The following is a 19,485-nucleotide window of genomic DNA, read 5'->3' on the forward strand; positions in this document are numbered from 1 at the left end:
CTTGGCCCACCTAACATTCTAGCCCACCACGGGACATTCCGCCCCTGGTGGCCCCGCCTCCTGGTCAGCTCTCTCCTGCCCCCGCCTCCCCGGCCGGCAGGGGGAGGTGGCCTCGTCTCTTTATGGCCTGTGCGCGCCTTCCGGCCCCTCCCTATGCGCTGCCGGCAGCGAGACCGGCTGGCGTCCCCCTCGCGCTGAGCCGCGCCGGCTCCTCGGGCCCCGCGCGCCGCGATGAAGTGTCACTACGAGGTGCTGGGGCTGGCGCGCGACGCCTCCGACGAGGAGCTGAAGCGGGCGTACCGGAGACTGGCGCTGCGCTGGCACCCAGGTACGCCGGGCTCGGGGCCCCGCGCCGCCCGTGGCCGCTCCTCCATGCTGGGCCGCCCCTTTCCCCGCGCCGGGCCCGCCCTGCGGGGGCTGTCCCGGGCCGGCCCGCACCATCGGCGGGTTACAGCCGCGCCAGCGCTCCCCGCTCGGAGAGGGCCCTGCGCGGCCCGCCCCCCAGGCCAGGCGGGCCCATGCCGAGGGCAGGCGGGCAGCGGGCGGAGCCGCGAGGGGCTCTAGGGACTCTGCGGGGCCGGAGCCGGAGCCCGTGTCCCACTGGCTGAGCCCGGGGCTCCCATGGCCGGGCCGGTGCGGCTGCCACTCCCCCCCCCTTGAGGCGTCGCTCAGGTATGTGGGTTCGGGGCGGGGAGCCCGGCGGGGCGATACCACCTCACGGGTGTTTCTCCTGGCTCACCTGCCAGCTTCCTTTCCCGCCCTCTTTGAAGCGCAGCAGGAAGTGTGCGGGCAGGGAGGACAGGGGCTTCCCGGGGCCCCTCATCTCTGCTGTAGAGCGCCCACCTCACCCTGAAAGTCTCCCTCGCTTGGTACCTAGCGGGCGTGTAAGTGACATCGCAAGTCAGAGGTTAAGGCCGGAAGCGACCCCCCCCCCCCCCATCTAGTCTGATCTCCTGTATATCACGGGCCACCACTGTGCACCTGCACACCAACCCCAGCAACCGAAATTAAACCACAGTAATACAGCCCCCAGGAGACTAAAATATTATGTACCACAAGCAGAGAGTTAGAGGGACTGAGGTGTGCCAGTGTCCAAGGCCTCTGCAATGGCAGGGAATTGATTAAGTGAGATACATCTAGATGATATTGGCAAGTGTCCCATGCTGCAGAGGAAGGCAAAACCTCCCCAAGGTCATTGCCAGTCTGACCTGTGGAGCAATTCCTTCCAGACTGCACCTAGGATGACTTTTCAAAATGTCTTTTGTATTTTTCCTGTTCGCTTTGTGTGCTCAGTGTCACTTTATGTATAGTCAGTTTCCCTTATTTGCAACCTGCGACAGGGAAGAATACACTTTCTTTTTAAATAGGAAAACTTTATTCTAAAAACCACAAAAGTTGGCAAGAAGACTCAGAAACTATTTTGTAATTCTTATTGGAATTGACATTGTTCCTTAACTGTTTCTTTACATGCAGCAGTATCACTTTAAGTTATACTTAAAATAAATATTAATTCTCCAGACTTGTTCTTAATATGGCTGTTAATGTGGCAGAGTGATGGTGGAAGGAGAAACATTAATGAAAGATGAAGCTGGATCAGCAGTCATATTTTAGTCAATTGTGGTGTACCCAATACATCTAATAAGGGCCTTGAGTTGTCCTTCTGAATTGACTTTTTTCTTCATTTGTCTGATTTCCTGAATAATTACTTTGTGACATGAGCCCTAGCTGTTAATTTAAACCATAAAGATCATATTATAATGACTTCTATTGCAGACAAAAATCTAGAAAATGCTGATGAAGCAGCGGAACAGTTTAAATTAATCCAAGCGGCATATGATGTACTGAGTGATCCTCAAGAAAGAGCATGGTAAGTAATATTTGTCTGCCAGTGGAGCAGGAAAGACAATCTAACAAAGGGCTTGATTCTGCATTCCTGTCTTAGGCAGAACTCCCATTGAAATCATTTGTGATTTCCTTATGAGGTTAACAGCCAGTTAAGAGGTTTCTCCCACCAGTAAGATGTATACAACTGTTAGGTCCGGGAGTTTCAGCTACAGAACACATTAGTCATATTCTTGTAATAAAGAACACTTGAAATCACCTTTTAAAAATTGTTTTCCTGGATCGATTTGTTGTGTTTTAAATAGTTTTTGCTTCTGGTTCTCTCTCAAGTATGTGTCCCAGGTTTATAGTTGCATGCACCTTTTTTTCCTCCTTGGATAACAGTGAGCTGCTTGCTTCATATGTTTAGCTACTTTCTCAGGAAGCACTATTCTCACTTTTTCACGTACTGAAAGAACGAATGGCATACACCAGCATAAAAGTGGGGAAGGCCTGGAGAATGTGTTTAGAGATCTGTAGAACCTGTAATTCACATTCTTGGAATCCTCAAGAAACATCTTATTCAAACACGTTAGATAATTTTCTCCCAAAAGAATTACAGTAAAAGTAATAGGTATTCCATGAACAACTGGAAGGTCCCACACTACCTTGGGTTTTCATCTCAGTGATTCTTAAGTTGTGTTCTTGATGCTGTTTTCTGCTAGGTATGATAACCACAGGGAAGCTCTGCTGAAGGGAGGGGTTGATGGAGAGTATCAAGATGATAGTTTGGATCTGCTGCGCTACTTCACTGTTAACTGTTACTCTGGATATGGTGATGATGAAGAGGTAATGAACTGACTCTCTACTGAGTCAAGTTAAAACTTCTTTTAAAAAAAAAAAAAAGCAATGGAAGTAAATTGGTGCATTGATACACCATTCTTAAAATTACCGAACATAAGTAGAAAAATGTTTATGGTAAACTTTAAAAAGGGGGTGGGGGAGGAAAACATACATTGGATATTTAGTCAGTTTTAAATGTCCCCTTAATCAATACTGCTGTACAATTGTATAGCAACACTTTACATGTAATACATCCCCTGGCACTTCGCTTTCTCTGTGCAATCCTATTATGCTGAAATGTTTCACAAGTTGGAATGCAGTATTATGCCAGTGCTCTGGGGTATGCACTTGTTGCCATTTAACTTCAGTGGAGTTTAAGGTGTTGATGTTGATCTAAAAAGGCCCAAATGGTTTGGAACATGCCTGCCTGAGAGATTGCCCATCTCCCTATGATACTGCCATCGCTGCAATCAGCTGGAACACCCTTAACTTATAATAACGGAGCTGCTGGTAGGCAGTTCTTGTCTTTGGAATTCTCTACTGCCTTAGTCCAACACAACTGCCTGGGTCACAATGGGGTTTTTTGTATTAGTTGATTGGTTTTTTTTTTTTAAATAAATAAAAATAAATAAAAATAGGAAGGGCTCCTAGAGCCTGGCATAGTTACCTAATTTTGGTATACAAAGTCTTTATTTTGACTTAAAAGTGTTACTGTAGAATTTAAATAGTCATCTTTCTCTGAAGTTGATCATTTCAATTCTTTAGTTGCGTAGGCATACAATTAATTTCTCAGTAAAAATGGTGTATATTTCAGGGGTTCTTTGCAGTCTATCGTCAAGTTTTTGAAAATATTGCAAAGGAAGAGATGGACTATATATCTCAGGAAGATATTGAAGAATTCCCTCCTTTTGGATACTCTCAGAGTGATTATGATAAGGTAAGATACATAACGTTTGGAAGTCTAAATAACTAACTATTTTTTACACTGTAATATCATTAGGAATTGGGGCTTAATCCATCTCCCTTTGAAATCACAGGAAAGGCTCCCATTGACATTATTGAGAGTTGAATCTGGCCCAATGTGTACATAAAGCCTTCCCTGCCCAACCAAAAGCTCTTATTTAATGCCTTGTGTATACTAAACCTTTTGCCACTTTACCTACACCAACATAGTTAAAATGTCAAACCCCCTAGTATAGATGCAGTTATTCCAGTATAAAAGTGCTTATGTCAGTATAGCTTATTCCAGTTCAGTGAAGCGAAATAGAATACACTGGTATAAAGCTCCTTATACTGGCATATTTATGTTGGTTAAAAAAAATCTCACCCATTATGAGCTTAGTTATAGCCATAACATTTAAAGTGTAGACCAGGCCTAAGATATAAAAGGATAGATTTAATCATTGATGTCTGATTGAAACCAGCCTTGCTGGTGTTCTGAAGTGCTATGTATTACAGCAAGGAATACCTGAAGATGTAACTATTTATTAAGAGACTGTATTTGTGTTATATAATTTTTACATTTTATTAAACCACAATTACAAAAGTAAAACTTGCTGACTTCATAACACAAAATACGCAAGATAGTGGATAACCAACAATTGTGAATGCTGCTGAAATCTCTTCGCACCATCTAAGGCTTTTCATGGTGGTGCCCCTGCTTTATACGTCCATGATACCATCTATACTCCCAGCTGTTCTGTCATGTCTTACTTCCTCTCCCAGAGGTTGATCCTTTCATTCTGCCATGCCAACTAACAACTGAAAAATCTCCCTTTGTAAAATTCTTCCCAGAACCTACTAGCATGTTTATGCTGCCTTCAACCAGTAAGCTGGCAATCAGCTCCCTGTATAAGCACTTAAGAGCATCAGCGGCGCTAAATCCATATTCTAGTCTGTTCCTTCTTGTGCTTACGTCTTCATATTACTTCCTCCTAACATTTAAATTATATTATTCTTTTAATCATTTGTGAGTAATTTGTACATATCAGATGAAAACTAGTATGAAAACACATTTCACTGGAATATTTTGTCCCTGATTTTCAGTAACACTGTTTTCACTATGTGTATATTAATGTACCATCTAGCCTGTTGAGACATGTACTCTAAATTGCCCAAGATAATCAAAGTCCTAACACAGACTATTAGAGAAAATTGTTTATGAAAGTCTTGCGAAGTTGGAGCAAATAGCCTGTTACAAACTAGACTGTGATAAGGGGTCTTCAAGGCTGCAAGTAAAGTAATGGGTTGGCATAATGAGCTAAAAATTGTAGAAATGGGAGGAAATGTTTGTGGGTGACTCACCAAAATGTTTTCATGGAATGAGATTGACACACCATTTTTGACCTTGTTTATCTGGGGTCACTAAGTGGAAGCTGTGGGAGCCATGGATTAAAGCAAACAATTTTTAACATTGACTGCGAATGCCACCATTTCCTGGGACCTTGAGATCCACCATGACATTGTTGGGCCTTCATCATCCTGATCCTGGAAGGTATTCTGACCAGACTGGGCCAGAAAGATGGAATCAGATGATATGCTGCTTTCAGCAGCCTTGGTTAAAGCTGGTGTGAACCTGGAGTGCGAACCTTGGTTCCTGTTGTCACCCCCTTCCTCTGTCACTGTCCTCCTCCACCTTATTTCTCCTCTTTCCTATATATCTCTACCTTCTGTTGGACTTAGCTGGCCAAGACTGCATCTTTCTCAACAACTTCTGTGAACCTGTGGCTGGAGAGGCCACCTAAAAGCAATGTCTTAAGCAGCCCAAAGCTGGTATGAGTTTGGTAGGTCTCAGAGTGGCTAATAAGACTCTGTACTAGGTCTGTGTTTCTCCACCAGCAAGGTTGCAAGTGAAAATCAGCACCAGAGACAAGCTATATTTTTTATATTTGCTATTCTTTCTCTCTCCATGTGCGCCTTTTGTCTTAAAGGAGGAAACAGCATTGGTCTTCCAAAAGCAGCAGCAACAATTCAAAACCATTTAAACTAACCTCTTCTTGCTACCTCCAGAAAGGGCAGTGAATACCATCTAAGACGACTGTCAAGTGGGGCTTGTTCCTATAAATTACTTTATAGAGGCAACAGGAATATGGGATATTGCCATAATAAATGGCTTAGTAATTTTAATTTCAAATGCATAAACTGTGGGGTTTTTTGCATCTCCTTAATAAATGGCTAAAAAGACTTTTTTAATGGCAGTTGTTACAGTGGGAGTTGCCAGCAATATCTTGACAGGAAAACATAGATGATGCTTAACTGGTTAATATTGTAACAGTGAGGAGGGGTTTCCACTACCATCTTATCCCTTGTTGGGCCAAAGACCTACCCCCTTACTGATGCCACAGGCCAATGGCAGCTTTTTTAAAATTAACTTAGTGTGAACTTGGAACTTGGCTTCAGTAAAATTTTAAATCTTTTTCCACATAGTAAGAAATATCTTGAATTTCTACAAGGCATTGGATTTACAACCACATGACATCTTGATTTAAAAACTTGCATATGGAACTAATAGCATACATTAGATGGATTAAAAGTTGGCTTACTGACAGATCTCAAGATGTAGTTGTTAGTGGGGAGACATCGATGAGTGATGCAGTTTTCTAGCAGAGTCCCTCAAGGATCTTGGTCCAGTGCTATTCAATATTTTTATCAACAATTTAGATGTTAAATCTTTGCTGGTTACATTTGCAGATGACACAGATTGGTCAGGTAATAAGTAGTGATGAAGATTGATGACTCTTATGGAGTCATCTGAATCACCCGGTTAAATGGTCACAATCAAACAAAATACATTTTAATACAGCTAAATGCAAGATAACACACCAGGAAACAAGAGTGCAGTTTATGCCAACAGAGTGGGAAACCATCTTGGGCAGCAGTCACTCAGAAATGCTGAGGCTAAAAGGGCTAGTGTGATCCTTATAAAAAGGGGAATACTGTATTATGCAGAAATAAGAGGTAATCTTGCTTTTCTACACAGTAGTGGTGGTAAAGCTGGTACTAGGATGCTATGTCCAGTGTTGGTGTCTGTGTTTCAAGAATGTGTAAATACCAGAGAGAGCTCAAAAGAGAGCCACAAAAATGATCCAGCGTTTTGAGAAAAGGGCGGGCAAGCCTTACGATGTGAAGCTTAAGGAACTCAAGCTGTTTAGCTTATTGAAGAGAAGGTGAGAGGTGACTTGATCACTGTGTATAGGTATTTACACACAGAAAGATACGTGATTAGTGGTGGCGGCTTTTCAATAGGCATAACAAGATCCAGTGGTTGGAAGTTCAAGTTAAGCAAATTCGATCTTGAATTTAGATGCAATTTTCTACCAGTGAGGGCAATTGAACAATGGAACAGTTTACCCTGAGAGGTGATGAATTCAGCACTGCTTCGAGTCTTTAAAATGAGATTAGATATCCATCTAAAAGACATGCTTTAATGCAGCTCCTGGAAAAAATCCTATGGGTTGAGTATACAGGAAGTCAAATGAGATGATTATAAGGGTCCCTTCTGCCTTTGGAGTTTGTATATCTATGAACATCTAAATAATCTTTGGTAGCTTTTTTTCAATATGATATCTTACAACTTTTTCCAATTCCTTTTTTTCAACAGGTAGTCCATCCTTTTTATGCTTACTGGCAGAGTTTCTGTACTCAAAAGAACTTTGCTTGGAAAGAGGAATATGACACACGGCAGGCATCAAACCGTTGGGAGAAACGAGCTATGGAGAAAGAGAACAAGAAAACTAGAGACAAAGCAAGAAAGGAGAGGAATGAACTGGTTCGTCAGCTAGTGGCTTTTATTCGAAAAAGAGATAAGAGAGTCCAGGCACACAGAAAACTCATAGAAGAACAGAATGCAGAAAAAGCTAGGAAAGCAGAGGAGCTTCGGAGACAGCAAAAACTCAAACAAGCTAAGTATGTAAATATTGAAGGAAGCATTTTGGAACTGAGAAATAATCATGGGAGATTCATATTGGGTCATATTTTTACCACCTGCAGCTTGCATTGTTTTAAAGAGTAAATGTTGGCATTTCAAACTTTTGTTTGTCCTTAAGTCTGAGATTTGTAGTCTGAGCTGCTCATGGCAGAAACAATCCTCCTTGTACCTAACACCTTGTGGGTAGTAAAGAAATATGAAATAAGTTTTAATAATCAGTATTTTATTGTTGCCAGAGTCTTCAGTGCCAGATAATCCACAAAACAAAGGTGGTAGCAGGTTGGCAGAATTATGCTGAGTATAAATGGAGGGGGTGAGAGTTCCTTTACTTTTTAAGGGGATCTGTCATTCCTTTATCACAGAGTATCGCAGTTGAGGGGCATTTTGTATCCTGTGATAGACCCAGGCCAGTTGTGAACAGCAGAGTAGTAGAAGGGAGATATACTGGCCACTGGATACTCAGTTTTCTGTTCCCTGAGTGACCAGAGCAGGGACTGCTCCAGGCTAATGAGAACACCTGACTCCAGTTAACCTGCTAAGAGTCAGGTGAGGCTGTTAAGCACCTGACTCTAATTAAGGCCTCTCTGATGCTATAAAAGGGCTCACTCCAGTCAGGCCAGAGGGAGCCAGAGGAGAGGAAGTGTGTGTGAGGAATTGGGAGCAAGAGGCGTACAGGAGGCTGAGAGTGAGTAGGCATAGTACTGGAGGACTGAGAAGTACAAGTGTTATCAGACATCAGGAGGAAGGTCTGGTCGTGAGGACAAAGAAGGTGTTGGGAGGAAGCCATAGGGAAGTAGCCCAGGGAGTTGCAGCTGTCGTGCAACTGTACCAGGAGGTACTCTAGACAGCTGCAGCCCAAGGGCCCTGGGCTGGAACCTGGAGTAGAGGGCGAGCCCGGGTTCTCCCCAGACCTCCCAACTCCTGATCAAACACACGAGGAATTGACCTGAACTGTGGCTTCTACCAGAGGGGAAGGTCTCTGGGCTGTTTCCTGACCCACAGGGTGAATCTGTGAGGCGAGCAAATCTGCCAATAAGCGCAGGACCCACCAAGGTAGAGGAGGAACTTTGTCGCAATCCGTAATGGCATTGGTGATTAAAAGCCTTTTTTTCATCTGTTTGATTAATGTTTGCAACCATTTTCCTTAGATTTGGACCGTGGCTGTGTAACTTGTACCTTTTCAGTAATCTAGTCTAGAATTCAGTGTGTTTTGCATGGGTCTATACTTTAAGACCACTTAAAAGCTACATTTGCCCAACTGCTTGGTAGTGTTGTTTTATGACAAATTTACTAACCAGCTTACCATCATGCCAAGAATATCGCACGATATAAACTTCATACCCCAATTTGTTAAACTTTGGGAACACTTTTGAACATGATAAATTTTTGCTGAGGAAACAATGCACAGGACTGATTAAAGGTTGATTAACTTGAGAGGAAAGGTGCTTCTCATTTGGTAATAATCATATACCTATGAAGGTGAGGAGTTTATTAACCCATGATAATTCCTATCAACTGAGAATATCTGCACGTTAACTAAAATTTTTGATATTAATTTTAAATGAAAAGAACAAACTTGCATAAAACGATGAGCTGTTAAACTCAGACTGCTAAAAGGTAAACTTGGGGAGGGGGAAAATGCCTTTTTGCCGTCCTTCCCCACTCTCTCATCATGTTTGTCTTTCGCTCCCCGCAGGTCAGAAAGAAATACTCTCCCTGGGCTAAGTGCAATATATTTTGTTTATATTTCAAGAGTGAATTAGGAGCAGGGCACTGGGGTTCTCTCACTGTAAACACAAAATATATTCCTGGCATAAAAGCCTTGCCCGTCTGGAAAGAGGCAGGGAAAGGAGCTTAAATATTTAACCATTCTTCTTTCCAGCAAATCCATAGGCCCACTTTCATTGTTTCTGGCTGTTTTTAATAGAGTGGATTTTTTTTTTCCCACTGATGGTAATGAAGCCCAAGTGATGGTTTTGCTGCAGGCAAAGAGCTTGAAAATTGAGTGCAGAAGGCAATTGGAGCGAAGATCTGAATAGCTGAAGTACAACTGTTGAGGAGTAATTGTACAGTAGTTATATAAATCAGACACTCACAACCTATCTCTTCTGTGTCCCAGTCCCTGCAAAGAAACTAGTTACTGGTGTGTGTTGGATTTGGTTGAGACAAGACAGCTCAGGGGTTTTCTTCTTTTTAAATAAGTGAACATGACCAAATAAATAAATAAAACACCGTTACCACTAAATTCTCTGAAATATAAAAAGTTGTTGTTTTCTGCTTAAAGGCTTGGTGAGCAATATAAAGAGCAGAGCTGGATAGCTATGTCTGATCTAGAGAGAGAATTGCAGCAGATGGAAGCACAGTATGAAAAGGAATTTGGAGATGGATCTGATGATGAAGAGGAAAGAGATGAACAGGAGCCAAGAGAAGGAATAGATGGTAAGGGTCTGTTAATGCATTTTTGATTTGATACCTATAAAAGACCTTGCAGTTGCTCCATATTTGTATGTACATAACCATATAGCTGCATTCAAATCCTCGAGGCATACACCACTCACTTCAATTGAGCTATTTAAGGAAAAAGTTTAGTCCCATAGTGTTTTGTTCTCCTTTCGAACACTTATCTTCATGTTAGTAATGGATGCTTATTTGTGGTTGTGCGGGGAAGGAACAGATTATTTAGGGGGAGAGTTCTTATCACTCTGCACACTTCAGTAATCCTAAAGGGCTTGAATGGGCATTGTTGAAAGCATGCTGTGTCTCTCTTTAGTTAGTCAGTATCTCCCAAGATTCACTCAGCCAATTTCCTTCCTCTTCCCTTTTCAGATAAACTGAGTGATGAAGCTGAAGGTGTTGAATTTTATGATGACTTGTACTGCCCTGCTTGTGACAAATCCTTAAAGACCGAGAAAGCGTAAGTTTTTTGTTTCTTTGAAAAGCTTGGAGACTTTCAGATTCACCTAGGTTATCTGGACATCCAATACCCATTAAAGTTAATCCACTGTAATGGTATTTGGGTATCCACATGTCCTAGGTGGCTTTGAAAGGCTCAACCCTTTTCATTCAAGTAGGTTTTTTTTTATATTGGAATTTCCTACTGTGAACACTGAAAGGAATTAACCATTGTCATTGATCAGAGACCTTTATATGTAAGTGAAATAAAATTTGCTTAGAGTAACAATTGCTCATGATTCATAGTATAGAAATTATCTACTGCTCTTCATAGAATGAAGAACCATGAAAAGTCAAAGAAGCACCGAGAGATGGTAGCGCTGTTACGGCAACAGCTGGAGGAGGAGGAGGAGGAATTTTCTGTATCTACAGATGACAAAAATGAAGTGAATACCAGAGAAGATGAAGAAATGGAAGAAACGCTCAAACAGAAGTACCTTAAAAATACATTGTTTACACTTACTATAGCATTTGTTATAGTTAGGCTACATAATAGTGGTCTTTGAGGCTCTGAAAAAGAGCCCTGGGATAGGCATATGATCACATCAGGACTCATTTAATTGTACTGCACAAGTTGTTTAAATATCTCTTTGCATCAGTGTCCCAACACAAAAAAGTAGATTTTTAATATCAGTGGAATGGACTATTGTAGGATAATGGTCTCCCACTACTTATTTGCTGGCTTTATTGAAAGTAAATGGCAAGGCAAAGCAAAGATGTTAATATTTTAAAACAAGAGACCTTGTTACAGGCTGAATGTTTGTTGTGTAGGTACAACATTGTCTGTCAGGCACTGAGACTAGCCTAGAAAACTTGTTTGCTTCAGTTAATTGGAAGCTAGTTTATGCAAGATGCAGCATATTTTTAAAAGCTGTACTATGCTTATGATTGACCTGGTTCCCGAATATCCAGTCATTTAAGGATCAGGGTTTTCAGATTCAGTTTGAGCAAGAAATCTACAGACGTCACTAAATACCATAAACCGCACACAAAACAGTTAACTGTTTTCACTTCAGGAGTCTGACAGTGTTGTTTTTCTCTAGCCATGACTTCCTGTTGCATTTGTGATACAAGTGAGATCAGAACTGTTATCACTTAAAATGTAGCATAGAATTATTAGTTTTTAACCTTTATAAAATACAATATTGGCAATCTAAAAATGGATTCAGCTCTTCACTCCTTACCTTTACAGACTCTCCAAGAAGAAGAAAAAGAAACATAAAACGATGACGGTATGGAATTTACACAAAATCTCTTTCTGTGGCTCTATTGAAAATCTAAGGAAACTATGTAAGACTTGTTTAGCTATTTCTGTGGTCTTCTGACCTAGCTTTCCAGTAGCATCAAAAATTGAAGGAATTAGGAATTCTAGAGACTGGAAAAAGCTGCTAAATTTATTGCATCTAATCGACTGGTGTATTTCTCAACGAGTCCATTGTTTTCAAAGACACTCTGACTCCGTATCTGTTTTAACACAGGTACTTGTATAACCCCCATTATTGTAGTATTAGAGCACTTCACAATCTTTGGTGCATTTATCCTCACAACATGAGCTAGGGCAGTGCTATTAGCCCCATTTGACAACCTCTCTCTGCTGTGGTTTTCCAAGTGGCTTGCCCATGGTTACACAGTAAGTCTGTGGAAGTGCAGGGAACTGAACTCAAATCTTGTAAATCCTAGTCTAATGCCCTAACTACCGGACCATCTTTTCTCTCAGCTAGAACAAGTTGCTGGCTTCCATTCAGGAAACTGTTCTACGCGTGTTGCTCAGAAAACCATCACTCAGCTCTGACAATATGGCCAACTATTGTCCAATATATAATCTTTTATTTTTGTTTAAGATTGAGAGAGGCAGTTTTGAGTGCTAGAGTTATAGTCAGAGGTGATTTGCAGCTAATCCACTGTCCCCAGAAGAAGCACAATACTGTGCACTAACCTTGCCAACAGCACTCAGTAATCCACAAAATTCAATTATCTGTACTGGGCCTTTCCACATCCATGCAAATTAGTGATGTTCTCTTGTAGCTTTAGTTTACTTGCAATCTTGGTAAGCTACTTTTGTCTGAGTTTACTAAAGTTACTAGTGTACTGATTCTCCTTCTCTCGTCTCCCAGCACCCCACTTCCACCCAACACAATTCTAATTGTTATCCTTTCAGTGTTGCTTGGGTTGAGAAAATCCATTATCTGGTTGCCTCAGTTCTCCTTGGCCCTTGTCAATCTGGGTTAACAGTTGCATTGTTTTGGCTGAAATTTTCCAGAGGCTAACACCTGGAATGGAAAATTTCAGCCCAAATACTTAAGTGTTTGGCAGTTATAAGCAATTGAAAACAAGGTCTTTTAATGGGAATTGTTGGACAACTTTAATAGTGTACCTCATAGAATCATCTAATACAAAATTACAAAAAATTTTTTTAGCTGTTTCGATGTATAGATCATTCCATCCTCCCTTCTTTATGCCTTAACGGCTGTGTGCTATGGGTTCTTGCAAAGTCTGAGCCTTAGATCTTTGATAAAGACTCTCTTTGGCTCTCTTCTCTTCATCACAGGCTGATTCTTTCTCAAAATGCTACAGCCAAAACTTCAGTTCTCTTCACCTCACTGTGTCTCTCATAAAACACCAATGTAAAAATAGGCAAGCTAGATTTTCATTGAGGCAAATTAATTGTTAAATCTGCAATTACTGTACACATAGTTGCCAACTAATTATCTTGGAGTAATAAATACATATTTTTTTCTTTGGATAGACGTATGAAGACTCTTTCAACAACAAAACTACAGATGACGCTACAGTTGAACAAAAAGAAGCTGACAGTGCAGACCAGGAGGACAGCATAACAGAAGAATTGGAAAGTGTTGGCCAAAGAAATACTGCTTCTGAAAAAACAAGTGCTGCAGAAACTGTAGGTGAAGTTAATGAACCAAAAAGTGAAGCAAAAAGGTAACAGTATCACTTTGTTATGACTTGTAATATATGGCTTACTTCGTTGCATCTTTAGTTTAATAGTCCGTGTTTTAAAGGCCTGAATTTTCTCTCACCAGTGTGAACTGAAAGCTACTCCACTGAAATTGAGTTATGTCACAGTAAAACTGGTATAAGTTAGAATTGGTTCCTAAATTGGCAGTGGCTTTAGATTGCAAATAAATACCCCACATTTAATAAACAACCAGTATCCAGGCAAACCATTTTGTTAGCAAATATGCTAATCTTGTAAATAAGTTATTTGTTTTGCTGTTAACAATTGAATTTTATAATGTCTTACAGGAGAAACTGGCAGGGGCACAAATGGGATTTAGGCACTTAACTCATGTTTGTGCCTTTTAAAAACCTCATTCTGTTAACTGTGTAGCAACTTGATGAGTGGTTCTGGGCATTAATTATAGTTATCCAAAAAAGTCACCACAATTGGGCAGTAGTTCTCGGCCTTTCCAGACTACTCTATCCTTTTCAGGAATCTGATTTATCTTACATACCCCAAGTTTCACCTCACTTAAAAACTACTTGCTTACAAAATCAGCTATAAAAATACAAGAGCGTCACAGCACACAGTTACTGAAAAAGTGCTTACTTTCTCATTTTTACCATGTGATTATAAAATAAATAGATTGAAATATAAATATTGTACTTACATTTCAGTGTATAGTCAAGTCATTGTCTGTATGTAATTTTAGTTTGTACTGACTTTGCTAGTGCTTTTTATGTAGCCTGTGGTAAAACTGGGCAAATATTTAGGTGACTTGATGTATCCCTGAAAGACCTCTGCGTACCCCCATGGTTGAGAACCACTGCAATTGGGTATAGGCAGCAGTTTTGTTTATACTAACATACTCATTTTTGTAAAATTAGAATTTTTGTTTACGGGCTTAGTTTTTGGCTGGAGCAAGTGGAACAACGGTTTTAAATGTTTAAAAAACAAGCTGAGTGGAAAAAATGTACAAATCATACACTTATGCATTTCAACTTAGTGAAATATTCCATCAATAGTAACTATTTAACATAAGAATGGCCATACTGGGTTAGACTAATGGTCCATCAGTCCCCGTATCCTGTCTTCCGACCGTGGCCAGTGCCAGTTACTTCAGAGGGAATCAATGGAATAGGGCAATTACTGTTATCCATCCCCTGTTGTCCAGTTCCAGCTTCTGGCAGTCAGAGGCTTAGGGATACCCAGAGTTCATCCCTGACCGTCTTGGCTAATAACCATTGATGGACCTATTCTCCAGGAATTTATCTAGTTCTTTTTTTAATCCAGTTATACTTTTGGCCTTCACAACATCTGTTGGCAACAAGATCCACTGGTTGACTGATGCATGTGAAGAAGTACTTCCTTTTGTTTGTTTTAAGCCTTCTGCCTATTAATATCATTGGGTGACCCCAAGTTCTTATGTGAAGGAGTAAATAAGACTTCCTTATTCACTTTCTCCATACTATTCATGATTTTGTAGACTGTCATATCCCCCCCTTACTCATCCCTTTTTCCAAGCTGAACAGTCCCAGTCTTCTTAATCTGTCCTCATATGGAAGCTGTTCCATATCCCTAATAATTTTTGTTGCCCTTTTCTTTACTTTTTCCAGTTCTAATGCATCTTTTTTGAGATGGGGCGATCACAACTGCACACAGTATTGAACATGTGGAAATATTGGCTTTATATATTTCTATATCGATCTGTTTCCTAACAATTCCCAACATTCGCTAGGTTTTTTTTTTTTTACTGTTGCTGCACATTGAGCAGATGTTTTCAGAGAACTTTCCATGCTGACTTCAAGATCTCTTTTGAGTGGTAACAGCTAATTTAGGCCCCATCATTTTGTATGTATAGTTGGGATTGTTTTCCAGTGTGCATTCCTTTGCATTTATCGATGCTTAATTTCATCTGCTATTTTATCACTCAGTTAAGTGAGGACCCTTTGTAAATCTTCACATTCAAATCTGAATGCAACTGTCTTGAGTAATTTTTTGTCATCTGCAAACTTTGCCATCTCACTATTCACCCCCTTTTCCAGATCATTGATTAATATGTTGAACAGCACTGGTCTCAGTACAGAGCTTTGGGGATCTGCTATTTACCTCCTTCCACTGTGAAAAGTGACACTTTATTCAAGAGACTGCACAGTTAAGCACCACTTTTGCCAGCTCTCATGTCTTTGAGTATTGTGATGTGCAGACACTTCAATGGAAAACTTTATGCAAACAGTTTAGCAGCAGGAAGACATTCCTGTAAAGTTATGCATAAGGCTGCGTGTCTGTAATGGATTCCGTGACTTTTGCAGCGGCCACTGTGGCTGGCTCAGGGCTGCCTGAGCACATCAAGCAGCTCCTGGGGCAGTTTGGGTGTAGGAGGGGTCTCAGGGCTGGGGTAGGGGATTGGGGTGCTTACCTTGGGGGGCCTCCTCGGAAGCAGCCGGCATGTCTCTGCAGCTCCTAGGCAGAGGGGCCAGGGGGCTCTGCTAGATGACCCTGCTCATCGGTGCTGCCCCCACAGCTCCCATTGGCTGTGGTTCCCAGCCAATGGGAGCTGCAGAGCCAGCGCTCGTGGCAGGGGCAGCATGCAGAGTCCCCCAGCCTTCACTTCCCCCTCTTAGCTGCAAGGAGATAGGGAGCCTGCCAGCCCTCCCCAGCACCAGCAGGGGTCCTGGGCTATGCGCCACTACCTGCTCTCCCCGCATCAGCACCAGTGGGGGTCCTGGGCCACTGCCACCTCCTCCCCCGCACCTGCAACACTCCTGGGCTGCCCCCTCCCACCCAGCACCTGCAACTCCCCTGGACTGTTTGCCCCAGAGCACCCGCAGCCCCCCAACCCAAGTTTTAGTCAGGGGTATATAGTACAAGTCCTCGGCAGGTCACAGACTGTGAATTTTTGTTTACTGCCTGTGATCTGTCCATGACTTTTTACTAAAAATACCCATGACTAAAATATAGCCTTAGTTATGCACTAAGCATTATGGAGTCCTTACCTCCTTTACTCTCCAGCTTTAAGGAAGTGAAGTGAATGAGATAACTGCTGCTTCACCTTCCTTACATTTTCAGTACACAGCAAAGTTATGTATAGTCACTTGCATAGTGCGCCCTTTCCCAGCAAACCTGTAAGGCCCTGTGCATGCGCTTTTTTGTGAAAGTTCACATTTGGCCCAAACCAAAACACACACAAAGGCATGTCTCCTCTGCGCAGGCTATTTTCCAGCTCTAATGCCCAGCTCTAGCTGTTTACAAATCTGTTAGCATTAAAAGAAATCTAAAGTTCATTTTGTTTCCCTCACTTGTTCTCAAACAGTTGAACCAATTTTGCTCAGACCTTGTGCCTATGAATACAATAAAATTCACTTTTGGACAAATTCCAAGCCTGGAATATATATTTCAGTCCTACAGGCAAGTTTCAGAACATTACAATGGTCTGAAATGGGTTATAATGGAGAACAGTGTGCACTTTAACTATAGCAGTCACTTCCATTAGATGCATCCGACGAAGTGGGTATTCACCCACGAAAGCTCATGCTCCAATATGTCTGTTAGTCTATAAGGTACCACAGGACTCTTTGCTGCTTTTACAGATCCAGACTAACACAGCTACCCCTCTGATACGTGACTTCCGTTAAAGTAACTGCATAGAGTGAAAGGGAACTGTCTAAGTAGTGACTCACACACACAAGGTTATTTATTAAGTAGAAATTAATGGTGACCAAAAAACTGAATTTAGGAAAGTGGGTTAAATGCTAGTTTGTGCAAAACATTAAAAAGTTGAAATATCAGCCCATTTAGGTCCCAGTCCAGTACCCATTGAAGTCAGTGGACCATGAGATTTAAAAGCCTTAGTAATTTAAAACTATCAGTCCTGCTGAATGTGTTCATAGGAAAAACTTGGTTCAATGTGATGCCAGGTAATCTGAAATCTTAAACACTCTTGTATTTTCAGCATCCCTAAGCCTAAAGGAAAGAGAACCAAGGATACAAAAAAATCTGTTAAGGTAACTTCAGAGCTTCAAGATAAGGTATGTGGAAAGTATTTAAAACTACAAATTCTCAATGGCTCGTAAACAGTACAATGTCCTAAAAACAAACGACTTTTGGTCTGGTAGTTTTCCAGCTCCTGACACTCTTCTCCTGTTCTCGAAAGCTGCTTTTGCCTGTGTTTTTCATGTATTTGTCCATAAGACACTTCCTGTTTATGCATGTTTGCCAAAATCTAAGAAAATTGGAAATTATTTTCTTTGGAGGAAAACAGTTTCTCTTCAAAGCTAAATATTTCAGCTTAATCTAGGATAGTCTTCTACAGACATCGATCTTGGACTTCTAGATCCATCTAAACTTAAATCTGTCTTCAGGCCTCTCTATATGGAAAAAGTGAGCTCTTGTCACGATATGTTTGTATGGTGCCTAGAGCAATGGGGACTCCCAGCCTAGTTAGTGTGTTAGGTACTAATGCAATTTAGTTGAAAAATAATGGCCTGGCTATCTCCTTAAACAACGTAGGCCATTACTATGAAACTTGTTTCAGTAGCATCTAGAGGCCTCAACCAGATTGGAGCCCCATTGTGTTATGCAACGTACAAATATAGTGACAACAACTCAGTTCTATATGTTATTTAATTTATTATTGTACACATGCTGGTGGATGTGGATTTGGATTTTTTAAAATTTGTAAGTAGGTCTGGAAGGATTAGATTTAACTTGGTAACTGCTGCTAATCATCTACCCAAAACATTTTCTGTCCTTAATAATAGAAATTTACAGACAAGGAGAGTTAGATATACATGTTGGTTTAAAAAAAAAAATGCCATCAGTCCTATTCCTTCACATGTTAATTTTCTGAAATGCCTACAGTCACTCGACTTTAAACAAACATATTAGTCTTTTCTGCTAGTATGAAAATATTTAACGAGAAAAAACTGGGAAATATAATAAGTTGAAATTTGCTTTAAAAGATGAGAGCCCAAGAAAAAACTGATATGCATAGTTGTGCTTTAGGGGACACGGTTTCAAAGCTTGGTGTTTCTTGCAGATCCGTAGTTCATTTAGGAGCCTATTTGGCACTTAATAAGAAGTGCTGAATGGAGCTTATTTGCCATAGAACACTTTTCAAATGTTCAAAAAGAGTTGATGTTCGCATTTTCTTGAATGAATCATTCATGCTTATCCATTTCAGAGGTTAGCTATTTGTTAAAAATATGCACTCTTCCTTGGCCAGTAAAACAATAAAATAGTTATATTGTTATATTGTTTCCATAGTATCTACTAACATGAAGCATTGTATTTATTTCTCCTACCAGAATGAAGATATTCCTATCCACTGTATAACCTGCGATTGTGAATTTCAGTCCCGGAATAAACTGTTTGAACACTTAAAGGCTACAGGCCATGCAAAAGCAATGCAAGCACCAGCTGCAAATGGTGCTGGGAATAGCAGAAGCAAAAAAGAGAAACGTAAAAACAGATAGGACTTCTCAATTGTTTTAAACTTTTGTTTTTGGATGCATATCTGAAGAAAACACTCAATACCAAAGGACAGGAATCCTACAGTCTAAATTAAATTGGGAAGCAGTTCTTGGGTCTGCGGCAGTTTGTGTGGCAAAACATTTTTATCTTGTGCAAAAATTTGTTTAATTTTTTACCAATGACTGAATTTCATCTTGCCATTCCAGGGGCTTTAAAGTCTTGAAAAAAATAACACACATTCTTAAAGCTGGTTGTCATCAATACCCAGTGGGACTTGTATGAATGAAAGTGTACAGGGGGAGAAAATAAATTATTTTAACACGTTGTTCTTTTTATTTTACAGAGGTCATCTAATACGAGTTGGGATGGATAGGTGTCTGTCTCTGACCATCTGTCCATGGTAGACCACCATAACAAAAACTTTTGTCTTAGATTTTTAAGTTTCTCTGGGGTTCCCAATGGGACCCTAGTTCCTATCTAGGATGTGATGCAAATTAAGGACCCACAAGTA

At 40.9% G+C, this 19,485-nt stretch overlaps 1 protein-coding gene across 1 annotated transcript; it reads left to right on the forward strand.

Annotated features, from left to right (window-relative positions):
- The first annotated feature begins 133 nt into the window (after positions 1 to 133).
- DNAJC21 (DnaJ heat shock protein family (Hsp40) member C21) lies at positions 134 to 19,299 on the forward strand. The gene is made up of 12 exons (XM_045021483.1): positions 134 to 328; positions 1,774 to 1,867; positions 2,547 to 2,670; positions 3,479 to 3,601; positions 7,265 to 7,569; positions 9,876 to 10,030; positions 10,418 to 10,505; positions 10,818 to 10,976; positions 11,736 to 11,775; positions 13,290 to 13,483; positions 17,455 to 17,530; positions 18,809 to 19,299. Exons 1-12 carry the CDS (start codon positions 232 to 234, stop codon positions 18,974 to 18,976), a joined length of 1,623 nt encoding a protein of 540 aa, XP_044877418.1. The 5' UTR covers positions 134 to 231; the 3' UTR covers positions 18,977 to 19,299.
- The last annotated feature ends 186 nt before the right edge of the window (positions 19,300 to 19,485 follow it).

Source organism: Mauremys mutica, chromosome 6 (genome assembly GCF_020497125.1).
Source record: "Mauremys mutica isolate MM-2020 ecotype Southern chromosome 6, ASM2049712v1, whole genome shotgun sequence".
Taxonomy (NCBI): Eukaryota; Metazoa; Chordata; order Testudines; family Geoemydidae; genus Mauremys; species Mauremys mutica.